Source organism: Motacilla alba, chromosome 8 (assembly GCF_015832195.1).
Source record: "Motacilla alba alba isolate MOTALB_02 chromosome 8, Motacilla_alba_V1.0_pri, whole genome shotgun sequence".
NCBI lineage: Eukaryota > Metazoa > Chordata > Aves > Passeriformes > Motacillidae > Motacilla > Motacilla alba.
In genome coordinates, this window is record NC_052023.1 from 27,671,040 (window position 1) to 27,683,291 (window position 12,252).

The 12,252-nt window shown below is 61.0% G+C and overlaps 1 protein-coding gene across 1 annotated transcript; it reads left to right on the forward strand.

Moving 5' to 3' along the window:
* The first annotated feature begins 1,147 nt into the window (after nucleotides 1–1,147).
* Nucleotides 1,148–11,800, forward strand: QSOX1 (quiescin sulfhydryl oxidase 1). The gene is made up of 12 exons (XM_038144758.1): nucleotides 1,148–1,442; nucleotides 3,560–3,660; nucleotides 4,962–5,010; nucleotides 5,189–5,291; nucleotides 6,078–6,168; nucleotides 6,434–6,579; nucleotides 7,140–7,277; nucleotides 7,397–7,526; nucleotides 9,328–9,450; nucleotides 9,560–9,704; nucleotides 9,944–10,123; nucleotides 10,479–11,800. The coding sequence occupies exons 1-12, from the start codon at nucleotides 1,175–1,177 to the stop codon at nucleotides 11,204–11,206; spliced, it is 2,202 nt and encodes a 733-aa protein (XP_038000686.1). The 5' UTR covers nucleotides 1,148–1,174; the 3' UTR covers nucleotides 11,207–11,800.
* Nucleotides 11,801–12,252: the final 452 nt, after the last annotated feature.

The window sequence follows — 12,252 nt, forward strand, 5'->3', positions numbered from 1 at the left end:
TCTTGGGACATAGCCAGCAACGAGCCCTCAGCAGCCATGGGCACCCCCAGTGCCAGAGGTTCCCTGGCCTCAGGGGCCGGGGAGGGAACAGAGGGCTGGATTTTGGGGCTGTGTCCACCCTGGCAGCGCCTGGCTCTGCCCTGGGGCACTGAGCAGCGGGCACCTTCCGTCTGGGTCTGGGAGCCGGTGACGTGTGTGCGTGCGTGAGCGACGGCACGGCTTGGCCTGGCCGGGAGGATGGAATAATCACAGAATCCTGGAATGGCCTGGGTTGGAAAGGATCTTAAAGAACATCTAGTTCTGTCGTCCTGCCGACCCTTCCGCTAGGCCAGATTGCTCCAAGTTACATCCAGCCTGGCCCTGAACACTTCCAGGGATTCAGGGGCAGCCACATTCTCTGGGTAACCTGTGCCAGGGCCTCACTGCCCTCACAGGGAAGATTTTCTTTTCCTAATAACTTAACTAACTCTCAGTTTGAAGACATTCCATTGAAGGGGCTACTGGGGGTGGAAGGCTGCTTTTTTTAGATGTAGAGCTGGATTTTTGGGTGTAACTGGCAGGTTTGGGGAGAGGGCAGGGATGTCTGCAGGGTGCCCATTCCACAGGGTGTCCAGGTGGTGCCCAGTGACGCTGGCTGATGTCAGGGCATCTGACCAGGGTGCTGCCCTCGGGGTGCTCATGTTGGTGACAAAATGCATTTCGGGGCTGAATCAGCCGCCTTTACCATTGCAGAATCACAGATTCATTTAGGCTGGAAAATACCTAAATCACCGAGTCCAGCCTGTGCCCCGACACCACCCTGCCAACCAGACCATGGCCCTCAGTGCCGCATCCACTCTTTCCTTAAACACCTCCAGGGACCACAACTCCGCCACCTCCCCGGGCAGTCCTCGCTTTATCAGAATTCTATCGTTTCACGCCATTTGCCCCCTCACGGAGGGGCAACCCCGCAGCAAAGGGCGGGGGCTGAGGAGGGAGCACTGCTCCCCTCTCCACGTCGCGGGGGCGCTGAGGGGAGGCCGCAGGCCTACCGCGGGCCCGGGCCCGCCGCCGCTGCGGGGCTCCCCGGCCGCGCCCCGCCCCGCCCCGGCCCGGCCCCGCCCCGGGGGCGGCGCTACGGGCGGCTCCGGGCGCTAAAGGCGGCTCCGGGCGGTGCCGCCCGGCCTGGCGGGCGATGTGGCGGCGGCGGGCGCGGGCCGGGGGCCGCGGGGGGCCGGCGGCTCTCCCGCCGCTCCTGCTGCTTTTCCTGCTGCTCCGGGTGCCGGCGGCGCGGCCCGGCCGCCTCTACTCGGCCTCTGACCCCCTGGATCTGCTGGGGCCGGGGGCGGAGGGGCGGCTGCTGGGCTCCAGCAGCGCCTGGGCCGTCGAGTTCTTCGCCTCCTGGTGCGGGCACTGCATCCACTTCGCGCCCACATGGCGGGCCCTGGCCCACGACATCCGCGGTGAGTCCCCGGCCGCGCTGGCCCCCCCTTCCCCTCATCCCCGCCTGCCCGCCCCAGCGGCTCCCCGATCCCTCCCTGTGCCCTTGACCTTGTTACCCCCCGCCCCTTATCCCTGTCTCTGTCCTCTTCCGTCAGCGCCCGTCTCTGCCCCTGCACTCTTAAATTCCCCTACACCTCTGTTTATCTCAGCACCCCTAAATCCTCCTCCCTGCGCAGGGGGTCCCGCTTCCCCCAAGACCGGGAGCATCCTGCAGTCCCTCCTACGTCCCTGCCCCGTCGTCCTCCTCCTCTCCGCCCTCACTCTTCAATCCTCCCTGCATCCCAGGCTCTGCAGCCTCGTTCCCGTGAGCATCCCTACATCCTGCGTCCTTCCCACCGCCGTCCCCTCCATCCGCTGTGCCCTACCCTCTGTCAGCTCCCCGAGATCCCCCTGCGGCCCAGCTCCAGCCTCCCTGGAACGTCAGCCTGGTGGGAAGGCCCTGCGCCCTCTCGGTGTCCAGCTTTCCCCCCCCACGATACCCAGGCCTGGCTTAGCAGCATCCCTGGACCCCCTTTGGCAGGGAGCAGCTCAGGCTGAGCCTGCCCAAGCATGGGGGGTCCCGCTGCCCCCCAGACTTTCCCTGAGCCCCGCTCCTCCCGGTGCCTGCAGGAATAGGGACGGCAGGTTGCTGGGCGCTGATCCCAGCTGGTTTGTTCCCGGCTTTGACCTTGATGCCCGGCCCGGCCGGTGCCAGCCCCGCCTGGGGACCCGCACACCCTGCTGCTGGGCCCCTCGTCCTGCCGGGACTCATCCTGCCTCCCCCGGCATCCCGGGCTTCTCCCTGTTATTGCTCTAATTGATGCAGCGCGCTGGCTGCCGCATGAATCAGGGGGCCGGCCGGGCATCCCGTCCCTCCGAGGGGATGCCGTCCCTCCCTGGGGATGCCGTCAGAGCTCCCCAGCGGGCAGGATGTGAGGAATGGGGTGCGTGCCCGGGCCCCGCGGGGCAATGCCGGCTCTCCTGGCCCCTCTCCAAAAGAGGGCTCCCCCAGGGCTCCCTGCTCCTGGTGTGCCCGTGGAGGCGGGGCGGGGAAGCCACCCCCGTGCTGCTCAGCATCCTCGCTGCCATTCCCACGGGTGGATTTTCGTGGAGTGGGCTGGACGGGGAGGATGCTAGGGTGACCTGTGGACACCACGTGCAGATGAGTATAGGAACGTGCCCGGCTCCCTGCAGCTCCTCTCGTCACCAGCCCTCCTGTGCCACGAGTGCCAGGGCAGTGGGAAGCAGCTCACCTGTCCCGTCACCTGCGACACGGGACAGTGTGTCCCTGCCTCCAGCATGCTCCTGCCTAGGGCAGCATGGGCTCCATCTGTGTGCCAGCACCATGTCCCTCCCTGTCCCACTCAGGATAAGGCAGGGCGTTCTCCAGCTTGTGTCCTTTACACTAAAAATAAGCCATTTCGGAGCTTTATTCTCCATTTTCCTGCTGGTTTTCAGAGGCTGCTGCTTAAAATACCTCCATGCCCCCTTTTGTTCATGTGTTTTATCCCAGGGGCCTGCTGGTCTTCACGGGGAGTCACAAATGGGGGAGTGGACACTCAGAAGCTGGGCAGGCTCTGCTGCAGTGCGTTAGCCTGGCTGCTGGTTTTGGGTTGTTCCCTCTTGGTTATCAGCTATGCCCTTGGTCTGGGGTGAGACAAACTGGAGCCTGTGTTCCTTGCTCTCCCCGAGCTGTGGCTAGCCATCCCTCCCCTTCTCCTGGTGTCCTCTTCCCGGGAGCCGGGGCAGAGGCTGGACAGGCAGAACCAGCCGGGCAGGCAGCGTTGGGTAGAGCTGCCTGTGCTCCTGCACTGGCAGAGCAGGGCGTGCAAAGCCAGCTCCCGCCTCACACGGCTTTCCCTGTGTTCCTGCTGCCTGGAAAGTAGGGCACCACACACCAGTACAGAGCACAGCCCTGGCCGTTTGGCCTTGCAAGCCATCGGTCGCTGTCCTGCGAGGAGCAAGCAGTGGTCTTGGGACAGGAGGATCTCTGCCCCTGAAGATCTCTCCTGTCTCTGCTAGCACTCATGGGGAGGAGGGTGGTTTCTGGGGCCATGGGGATGCTGAGCTGTGCTGACCTCATCCTCCGTCCCCGCAGAGTGGAGGCCTGCAGTGATCCTGGCAGCCATCGACTGTGCCGAGGAGGACAACCAACAAGTGTGCTCCGATTTCGGGATAACCGGCTTCCCCACCATGAAGGTGAGACTGCGTGTGCTGGGTGCTGGCTGGGCTTCGCTGTGCTTCGCCTTCTGGCCTGTCTCTCTCTTGCTCAATTGGACTGACAGGGGTATTGCACCAAAATACTCCCCTTGGGGCTTTGCAGGCTGAAGCTGTTTCACCCTTCCCCAAAACAGTGCTGTGTCCTGGCTGCAGCCGGTGCAACTGCTGAGCGATGGAGCAACAGGGAGGGGGAAAAGCCAAAATGGTGTTTTGTGGTGAAACACAGGGGCTGGATCTCTGCTAGGATGAGGGAGAATCTGAATCCTGAGCTGGAAACATTAAAGAAAGGCTGCTTGAGGGCAGAGAGAGGTTGCAGGCACTGGTTTTGGAGGACGGCACTGGGATGCTGCGGGAGGTTGGAACTCCTAGGAGTCTCCTGCGCTGGCTGGCGAGGAGCCACCCCTCCTCCTGGGCCTGTGCCCAGCCCTTTAGCTGTGTCAACACAGCTTCTGCAGAGCTTCCCACTGCAAACGGAGCCTTGCTCCAGCACAGGCAGTGAAGCCAAAGCACTCCAGGTGCCACAACCAGCAGTTATAACCAGGATTGACTTGAGATGGAATGGGCAGGGATGAGAGTTTTATCAGACATGCCCTCAGTCCCAACTTACAGGCTCAGGTCCAAATGGGTTCAGATTTGGGGTTTTTCAGGCAGGTTGTCTTGGCCCCAGCCCTGCCCTGGGGTCTCACCGAGTGCCCTCTGGCCTGGAACACTGATGGAAATGTCTCCTGGGGCAGGGACATTGTGCTGATGTGGCCGTGCCAAGATGTCACTTGCTTTACATCCTGTGTCCCTGCTGAGCACCTTTTGCAAACAGTCCCAGCTCCCAGCCCAGCCTGCAAAGCAAACACCTGGCTGATGCAACCTGGTGTTGCTGCTCTGGCTCTGCCCTGGGTACTGGAGCCACTGTGGGAGGCCAGGAATGGGAAAATCACCTTTTTCCTACTTTGTCAGAGCTCTGGAGCAGGGAGACTGGTTTGCTGGACTGGGAAGGTTCCAGCTGCCTCTCTGGGACCCATGGAGATACCTGCTCCACTGTCCTGCCCTTGGCTGGACATGGCTCCCAGCCCATACCTGCATCTCTCCTCTCTGGGGGGATGCCCCAAAAGATGGGGACATGGCTGGGAGCTCCCTCTGTGCTGGCTGATGTCAGTTGGCATGCTGTGGGGAAACTGAGGCAGAGCTGGTCTACAGGGGGCCTCAGCCTGCTGGGTTGCACTGCCTCCTGTCCCACTCCAAACACTCACTACAGTTTCCCCTTGTGCTTTTTTTTCCCCTTTCAGTTCTTCAGAGCTTTTAGCAAGAAGCCAGAGGATGGGATAAGGATTACCAGTGAGTATTCAGAGCCATGTGATTTTCTACCTTGGGAGTGAATGGCCCTGCTGCCCACACCTCCCATACACTGCAATTTTAGGGAGCTCTGGGGGGCAGCTCCAAGCAGCTTCCCTGGGCTCAACCCCTGGGATTGGCTTCCCCAGGGCTGACCTCTTGGTGTCCTGTCCCCCTGCAGATCCCAGTGCCACTGTCGAGGACCTGCGCCACGCCATCATCACCAACCTCGAGCAGAGCCAGGATGCCTGGCCACCCGCCTGTCCTCCGCTGGAGCCAGCAAGGTAGGGGCAGCAGGGGGCTAGGAGGGCCTCTGTCCCATGGGGAGCAGGTTTCTGGGGAAATCCTGAACCCAAACGAGCAAGGAGCAGCTACTGCATCATCCACATCCCAGGGAGATTACCTGGCCAGTGTAGAGCTGTTTCCATGGCCCAGATGAGAGGGGTCATGTTGTCACATCTCCTAAGGAACCTGCTCATCAGCCTTACTTAGAGCAAGCAATTCCTGGGCCCCAAATTTTTTAGGACATGGCAGTGTCATACCATGCTGAGTGAGGCTGTGTTAGAAGCTATTTCCTGTCCTGAAAAAGGGTTTTCTTGATTCTCTACAATTTTGTTGGTATCTGAGTTGTCCTTGGATTTCCCAGAGTAATAGTCCAGCCAGGCACCTGCCTCAGGTACTCTGGTGCCTCTGTGTCTTGGACAACAAAAAAAAAAAAAACAACAAAACAAAACCAAAAAAACAACAAAAAAAAACCAGCCTTGGTTCAAGTTCATTGCTGTTTTTTTTTTACCCTGGGCGAGCGTGCAGCTCCCTCCTGCCCTGCCCTGCCTGCTCTTTGTTTTCTACCTCCTTGGCCAAGCCCAGTGGGTTTTCTCAAAGCCTGTGAACCAGAGCAGAAAACTAGGCTGGAAACTTCAGCAGGAGGAGTTGCCTGCTCAGTGGGGCTGATCCTGCACCAGCATTCCCTGCCAAATCCCAGCAGGCAAGGCTGGAGCTCCTTGTGAGGGGGAGGGCAGAGCACCCTGCTGATGCCGAGGCACCTGCTGCCATCCTCCTGTCTCCTGCAGTGCCGAGGAAGTTCGCACCTTCTTCCAGAGGAACAAGGACCAGTACTTGGCACTCATCTTTGAGAAGAGCAACTCCTTCGTGGGCAGAGAGGTGAGTACAGCTCCATTTATCCCCCACTTCTCAGAGAGGTGAGTACAGCTCCACTTATCCCCCACTTCTGTGGAGCCTGTGTCCCTGCTGCCTGATAGCTCCTGGGTGCCTTTGCCAGGGCAGCTCTCTCCAGGAAGCCTCCCTGCCCAGCTTGCGCACACCTTAGCCAGTGCCAAATGTTACACAGGGCATTGAACAGCTCTGCTGCCTCCCTGGGGGGCCTGGGGAATCCCTCTGCCCCCCCATCTGACCCCAGGGCTTGCAGGTGGCCCTGGACATGCTGCAGTACGAGAACATTGCGGTGAGGAGGGTGCTGAGCAGCGAGGAGGAGCTCGTGCAGAAGTTCGGTGTCACCTCCTTCCCCTCTGGATACCTGCTCCTCCGCAACGGCTCCTTCTCCCGCCTGCCTGTGTGAGTGTGGGACATGGCAGGGTGGCTCTGGGGATGCTGCTGGGGTGCCAGCCTTGTGCCCCATCTCTGTGCTCCTTTCTACTTGTGGGGAGGTGCATTAGGAGTGAGACTTACTGAGTGGAGGAGGCTGGTGGGAGGTCGCTGTTGGGCACTGAGCTGCACTGCCAGCCCTGGCTGGAGCTGGAAGAAGGGAAAATCCTTGTGACTGAGCCCATTGCCTTCCCACATCTGCCTGGAGGTGGCATGATACGGCTACCTGGGGCTCAGCTCCGCTCTAGGATGCCTGTAAATCTACCCACTGCTGGGGCAGATGGAGAGTATGGAGCACCCCATGCTCCCTCCCCAGGCCTGAACTACCCACTTGGCTAAGCCTTCATCTCCTTGGCTTCCTTCCTTGGGGTCAGGTTTGGGAGGGACTTAGGGCTTCTCCTTCCTTGGGGTCAGGTTTGGGAGGGACTTAGGGCTTCTCCTTCCTTGGGGTCAGGTTTGGGAGGGACTTAGGGCTTCTCCTTCCTTGGGGTCAGGTTTGGGAGGGACTTAGGGTTTCTCCTTCCTGACAGGCACATAGAGGCGCGCTCCTTCTACACCTACTACCTGCGCACGCTCACGGGCATCACCCGCGGCTCCTACAAGCTGAACGCCACGGCCAGCACCCTCAACGACAGCGACCGCGTGTCACATCCCCTGCGAGCCGACCGGTCAGACCCCTCCCCCTGCTGGGCAAACCGGGCCGGGCGGGCGAGGGGCTGGGGAAAAGCCCTGGGGCGAGGATTAGCTCCGTGGCTGATGGAGCCCTGTGTTGCGCTGCCCTCCCCAGCTCCAAGCTGTACATGGCCGACCTGGAGTCCGCGCTGCACTACTCGCTGCGGGTGGAGGCTGCCCGTCCCTCCTCGCTGTCGGGAGCACAGCTGGCTGCCTTCAAGTGCTACGTGGCCACGCTGGTGAAGGTGAGGAGCTCTGGGTGCCAGGGGAGGAAGTGCCTGTGCCTCCATGTGTCTGTTTATGAAAGGCAAACAGCGCGGGCCACCGTGTCCCAGCACTCACGGGTAGTGAAGCGTGGCAGTCTGGTGTGGGCCCTGTGTCCTGGTGCTCAGTGTATCCCATGGCAGTCCCCATCCATGTGGATCTGCAAACTCAGCCCGGAGTCCCAGTAAAAGGGGATGCTGGAGTGTTTCAAACAAGATGTGTGTTGCCAGCTTTGCTGGCAGTGGGATCGTCACTTGTGGGAGGTGTTGAGGCAGGAGGTCGTTTCAGAAGAGAGGCTGTCACCTGCTGGGCTGTCAGAGATGGTCACAGGGGTTTGTTGCTCTGATCTAGATGCTCAGCTCGGGGAGCCAATCTCTGCAGGCTCCTTTGATAATAGTCCAGGAAAGGAACTCCCACTCTGAGTCAGGCTCCAGACAAGTCTAATTTAAGGTCTCCTTTTTTCTTCTATGTTGGGCCTGGCACAGTTGAAGTGACTGAGAGCTTTGAGCCAGCACAAGCAGGGCAGTTTAATTTCCTGCTGTGATGGAGTCCTGCCGCATTTGGCTGGTTCCTCCACTGGGCCTGCGGGAGCCCTGTCTCCATCCCAATCCCTGTCACAGCCCAGGCTACTTGGCGGACTGGGGCCATGCCCTCCTTCTTTGCTCCCTCCTTTGTCACCCTGGGTCTCACGCTCAGTTTGGACTTTGCATGGCCCTCACAGATGTGCAAGACACTCCCTGCTCCCACCCCAGGAAAGAGCCCCATACACGTGCCTTAAGTACTCAGACCTTCATGTGGCTCCTCTGCTTGCCCTCACTCTTTTTCTCTTTAATGTGAACTGCAGAAATAGAGAAATAAATCCCTGTGGCACCAGCCCCTGCCCGTGGGTACAAGTGTGCTGGGGTGGCGAGGAGCAGCAGTGGTTTTATTTGATCCACTTTTAATTCTTCCTGCAAAGCTTCCCCTGGATGAGCTGCAGCAGTGGGTGGTGGGTGCTGGTGCTTCCCCGGGGACGCTGAGCCAGCACTGCCATTGCCCTGCTCATCCACAGGACGGAGCAGCATCCCCAGGATTGCAGCCCAGGGCTCAGCCTGGGGGAGCTCAGCCAGCAGGTCCCAGCCTTAACTCTTGCACTCCCAAGAGGTATTAAAGAAAAGGAGAGGGGAAAAAGTCCTAACAAGGGGAAAAGTCTTTCCTGGAGGCAGGGAATCACACAGCAAAGCCTTATGTCCAAGGAGTCGGGGAACACTGTGTTTGCAGCCCAGCTGTCAGGTCGCAGATAACTCCCCTGCAAATTTGGGTCTTTTCATGTGATTCCCCATGGGCCTGGGAGGAAAAACAGCTCAGACTCAGCAAACTCCTCCTTCTTTTCATTTCTCCATCGCTTTTCCTGTATGCTGGTGTCCCCTCCTCCCCACAGGTCTGTCTGTCTGTTGGTGGCACAGGCTGCCAGGCTGCTCCTCTCCCAGGAGTGGTTTTAAAGTGCAGCTGCTAATCGGCTTTGCCAGACTTATGGGCAGAGTGGCTTTTTGCCTCCCTCAGATGGGGCTGGGGCTTGGAGCCTGAACATGCACACAGGGGACTTACCCCCTGGGGTGGGGGGACAAGCTGCAGCCCCCAGCCCCTCAGAGATAGGCACCAAAACCTTGCCAGGACCACGCTGCTCTCCAGCGGAGAGGATGCTGGTGCTGCCCACTGCCTGGTGAGCCGGGGTGCCTGTGGGCTGCCCTGTTCCTCCCAGGATGAAATCTGTGTTTTCTCACCCCTCTCCCCCCTCTGCAGTACTTCCCAGGGCGCCCCTGCGTGCAGACCTATCTGCAGACTCTGGATGCCTGGCTGAGGAACTGGACAGAGCCCGAGCTGCCCCGCACAGTCTTGAAGGAGGCCATGAAGAATAACAGAGATGTAAGATGTCCCTGGGGACCCCCAGCCCCTGCTCTCCTTACCCCTGCCCCTTGCCCCCCAGCTGGCACTGCCTGCCAGCCCCATCACACCGTGTCCATCTGTCCACCAGGCCTCCAACCCCTCGGTGCTCCCCACCAACGTGACCTGGGTGGGCTGCCAGGGCAGTGAACGCCACTTCCGTGGCTACCCCTGTGGGCTCTGGACCATCTTCCACCTGCTGACTGTCCAGGCTGCCCAGAACGGCCCTGACAAAGGTACTGGTGGCCCTGGGAGCATCGGGGGCTCAGGGAGGGAGTGTCCAGCTGAGCTCTGGCGCGGGTAGGGATGCTGCATGTGCACAAAGGCTTGTTTCCCCCCGCTTCATCTCATCCAGGGGCAATTTCCACGGGGGGACAAGAGACAGAGTTGGGGTGTGGGGTTGCTACCTCAGCTGTGGGACTGTGTTGGTGGCACGGGGGGGTCCAGACTCACCCCTGTGCTCTGCCTCCCCCAGAGTTACCCCTGGAGGTGCTGAGCACCATGCGCTGCTACGTCCGGCACTTCTTTGGCTGCCAGGAGTGCGCCGAGCACTTTGAGGCCATGGCGGCCCAGTCCATGGACAAGGTGGCCAGCAGGGAGGAGGCCATCCTCTGGCTCTGGTCCCACCACAACGAGGTCAACGCTCGCCTGGCGGGTAAGGGGGGCTGCCACCAGGGGAGGTGAGGGGGAGGAACATCGCTCCTCCTGGATGGGTCTGGCAAATGGCTGCAGGGTGTAGCAGTGGGGACATCCTGCTGTCATTGTCCCCCATCCCAGGGGACAGCAGCTGGTCACGCAGCATCAGACTGCCCCAGAGATACAGTTGGATCTTACATGCTCCTTACAGAGAGCTTCCCAAAGCTGCTGTTTGCCCTCAGAGGACCCCTCCTCCCGAGGAGGCTCCTCCAAATGTCCCCATCCCCAGCTGCTGGATTCTCCGGGCAGTTGGTACAGGGGGAGGGTGCATCACATATCCCCTCTAACCCTCTTGCTGGCTCCGGTCCCTGCAGGAGGTGACACGGAGGACCCCAAGTTCCCCAAGCTGCAGTGGCCTCCGCCAGACTTGTGTCCCCAGTGCCACAAGGAGGAGCGGGGGGTTCATGCCTGGGAGGAGCCGGCCGTGGTCACGTTCCTCAAGGCACACTTCTCCCCGGCCAACATCTACATGGACTACGCCGAACCTGACCCCATCCCCGTGGCCAGGGAAGGGGCCGGCGCCAGGCTGGCCACGGAGGGCCCGCGAGAGGCGAGGGGGAGAGGAGAAGAGGAGGAAAAGGAGACGGAGAGAGAGGCGAGAGTCCCGGGGCACCCAGGCTCCCCCGAGCCGCGGCGCCCCAGCATCGTGCGGCTGAACCCGAAGCTGCGGGAGGGGGGTGAGGACATCGTGGACCTGGATTCCTTCAGCGAGCAGCACTTCAAGAGCCAGGCGCTGCGAGCGGCCGCGGGCCGGCGCCGCCGCATCAGCAAGCGGGACACCATGGCCCTGCCCCGCGATGCCGCGGCGGGCAGGGAGCGCCGGCGCGCCCCCGGCGTCCTGCTCCGGGACGACGAGGAGGTCGGGGAGGGCCTGCGGAGGAGCCCCTGGCTGCGGGTGCTTGGATTGGGCTTCTCCCGCCTGGACATCAGCCTGTGCGTGGCCCTCTACTTCCTCTCCTCCATGTGCCTCCTGGGCATGTACACCTTCTTCCGCCTCCGCACCCGCGCCCGGAAAGGCCGCCCTGGCTTCCCCATGGCCTGAGAGGGGCTGGGGGCCCGGGGGTCTTCCTAGGGTGGGTGAGCTGCTGAGGCAGGACACCCCTGGGACAGCGTTTTGTCGCACAGCGGGCAGGGGTCTGGCACGTCCCCCTCAGGAGATGTCCTGCTCAAGGCAGTTGCCTCACCCCGGGGTAGGGGTGGAAGGCTCTTTTTGGGAGGAAGGTGTCAGAGCATCCCCCTTCCAAGTCATAGTGCCATGGTTTTGGGCATGTGGGAGCTGGGACATGAACTGTGGTTTGTGTTTTGGCACCCGGCTGCCCTCAGACACTCCCTGGCACTGGGCTGGTTTCACGCTGGAAAGCCCAGTCCTGTGCTGGAGAGCAGCCCATTGGGGTCCAACCACTAGTGGGGCCAGGAGGGTGCAGGTTTAGCCCCCCAAAAAGGGGACACTGCTGGGTGGGGGCAGCACTCATGGGTTCAGATGCATTTTGTGTCCCCTCTTTGAGATGTGGCCCGGGGCCTCCCCATCTTTGCTCGCCCCCTCCCCGTGCTGTTGTTCGTTCTCTGCTTGTCTTAGTGGAATAAATTATTTTTGCCGATGCCTGCCCTGCCCTGCTGTGTCGGCTGGTCCCTGCCACGTGGGCATGATGGGCTGCCCCACCACATTCCTGATGTCCCTGCTCCTGCCTTCCCCCCAGCCCAGGAAGAGCCCTTGCTTTGAAAATCCTTTCAACATTTTTAATTACTGTTGTGCGTTTTCTCCCGCCTTTTGCTTGGGGGTGATGCTCCTCTGGGCAGCTGCCCCCTGTCCATCCTCAGGGCTGGGATGGCTCCTGGTTTCTCCTCAAGCAGGGGGAGGCAGAGGAAGTATGTGGGGGCCAGGAAGCTGCTGGGAAAAAAGTTGGCACGAGCTGTGGAGCTGCAGGTCGGTGCTGACCATGCCCGTGCTCCGGAGCAGGGAGACACACGGCAGCATCCCTGGGGACCAGGACTTCCGTGGGTGTGGGCCCCCTGCGCCTGTCCCCGATTCTCTCTGCCCTTTTATCCTTGTTAGGAATCATTAAGGAAAATGGTTGTTTTCCAGAGCCA

Excerpts from the sequence above, each read along its gene's own strand:
- QSOX1 (XM_038144758.1), top strand. The coding sequence starts at position 1,175 with ATGTGGCGGCGGCGGGCGCGGGCCGGGGGCCGCGGGGGGCCGGCGGCT. Across the intron at positions 1,443-3,559 it reads CCTGGCCCACGACATCCGCG|AGTGGAGGCCTGCAGTGATC; the intron begins GTGAGTCCCCGG and ends CCGTCCCCGCAG. Across the intron at positions 9,451-9,559 it reads CCATGAAGAATAACAGAGAT|GCCTCCAACCCCTCGGTGCT; the intron begins GTAAGATGTCCC and ends TCTGTCCACCAG.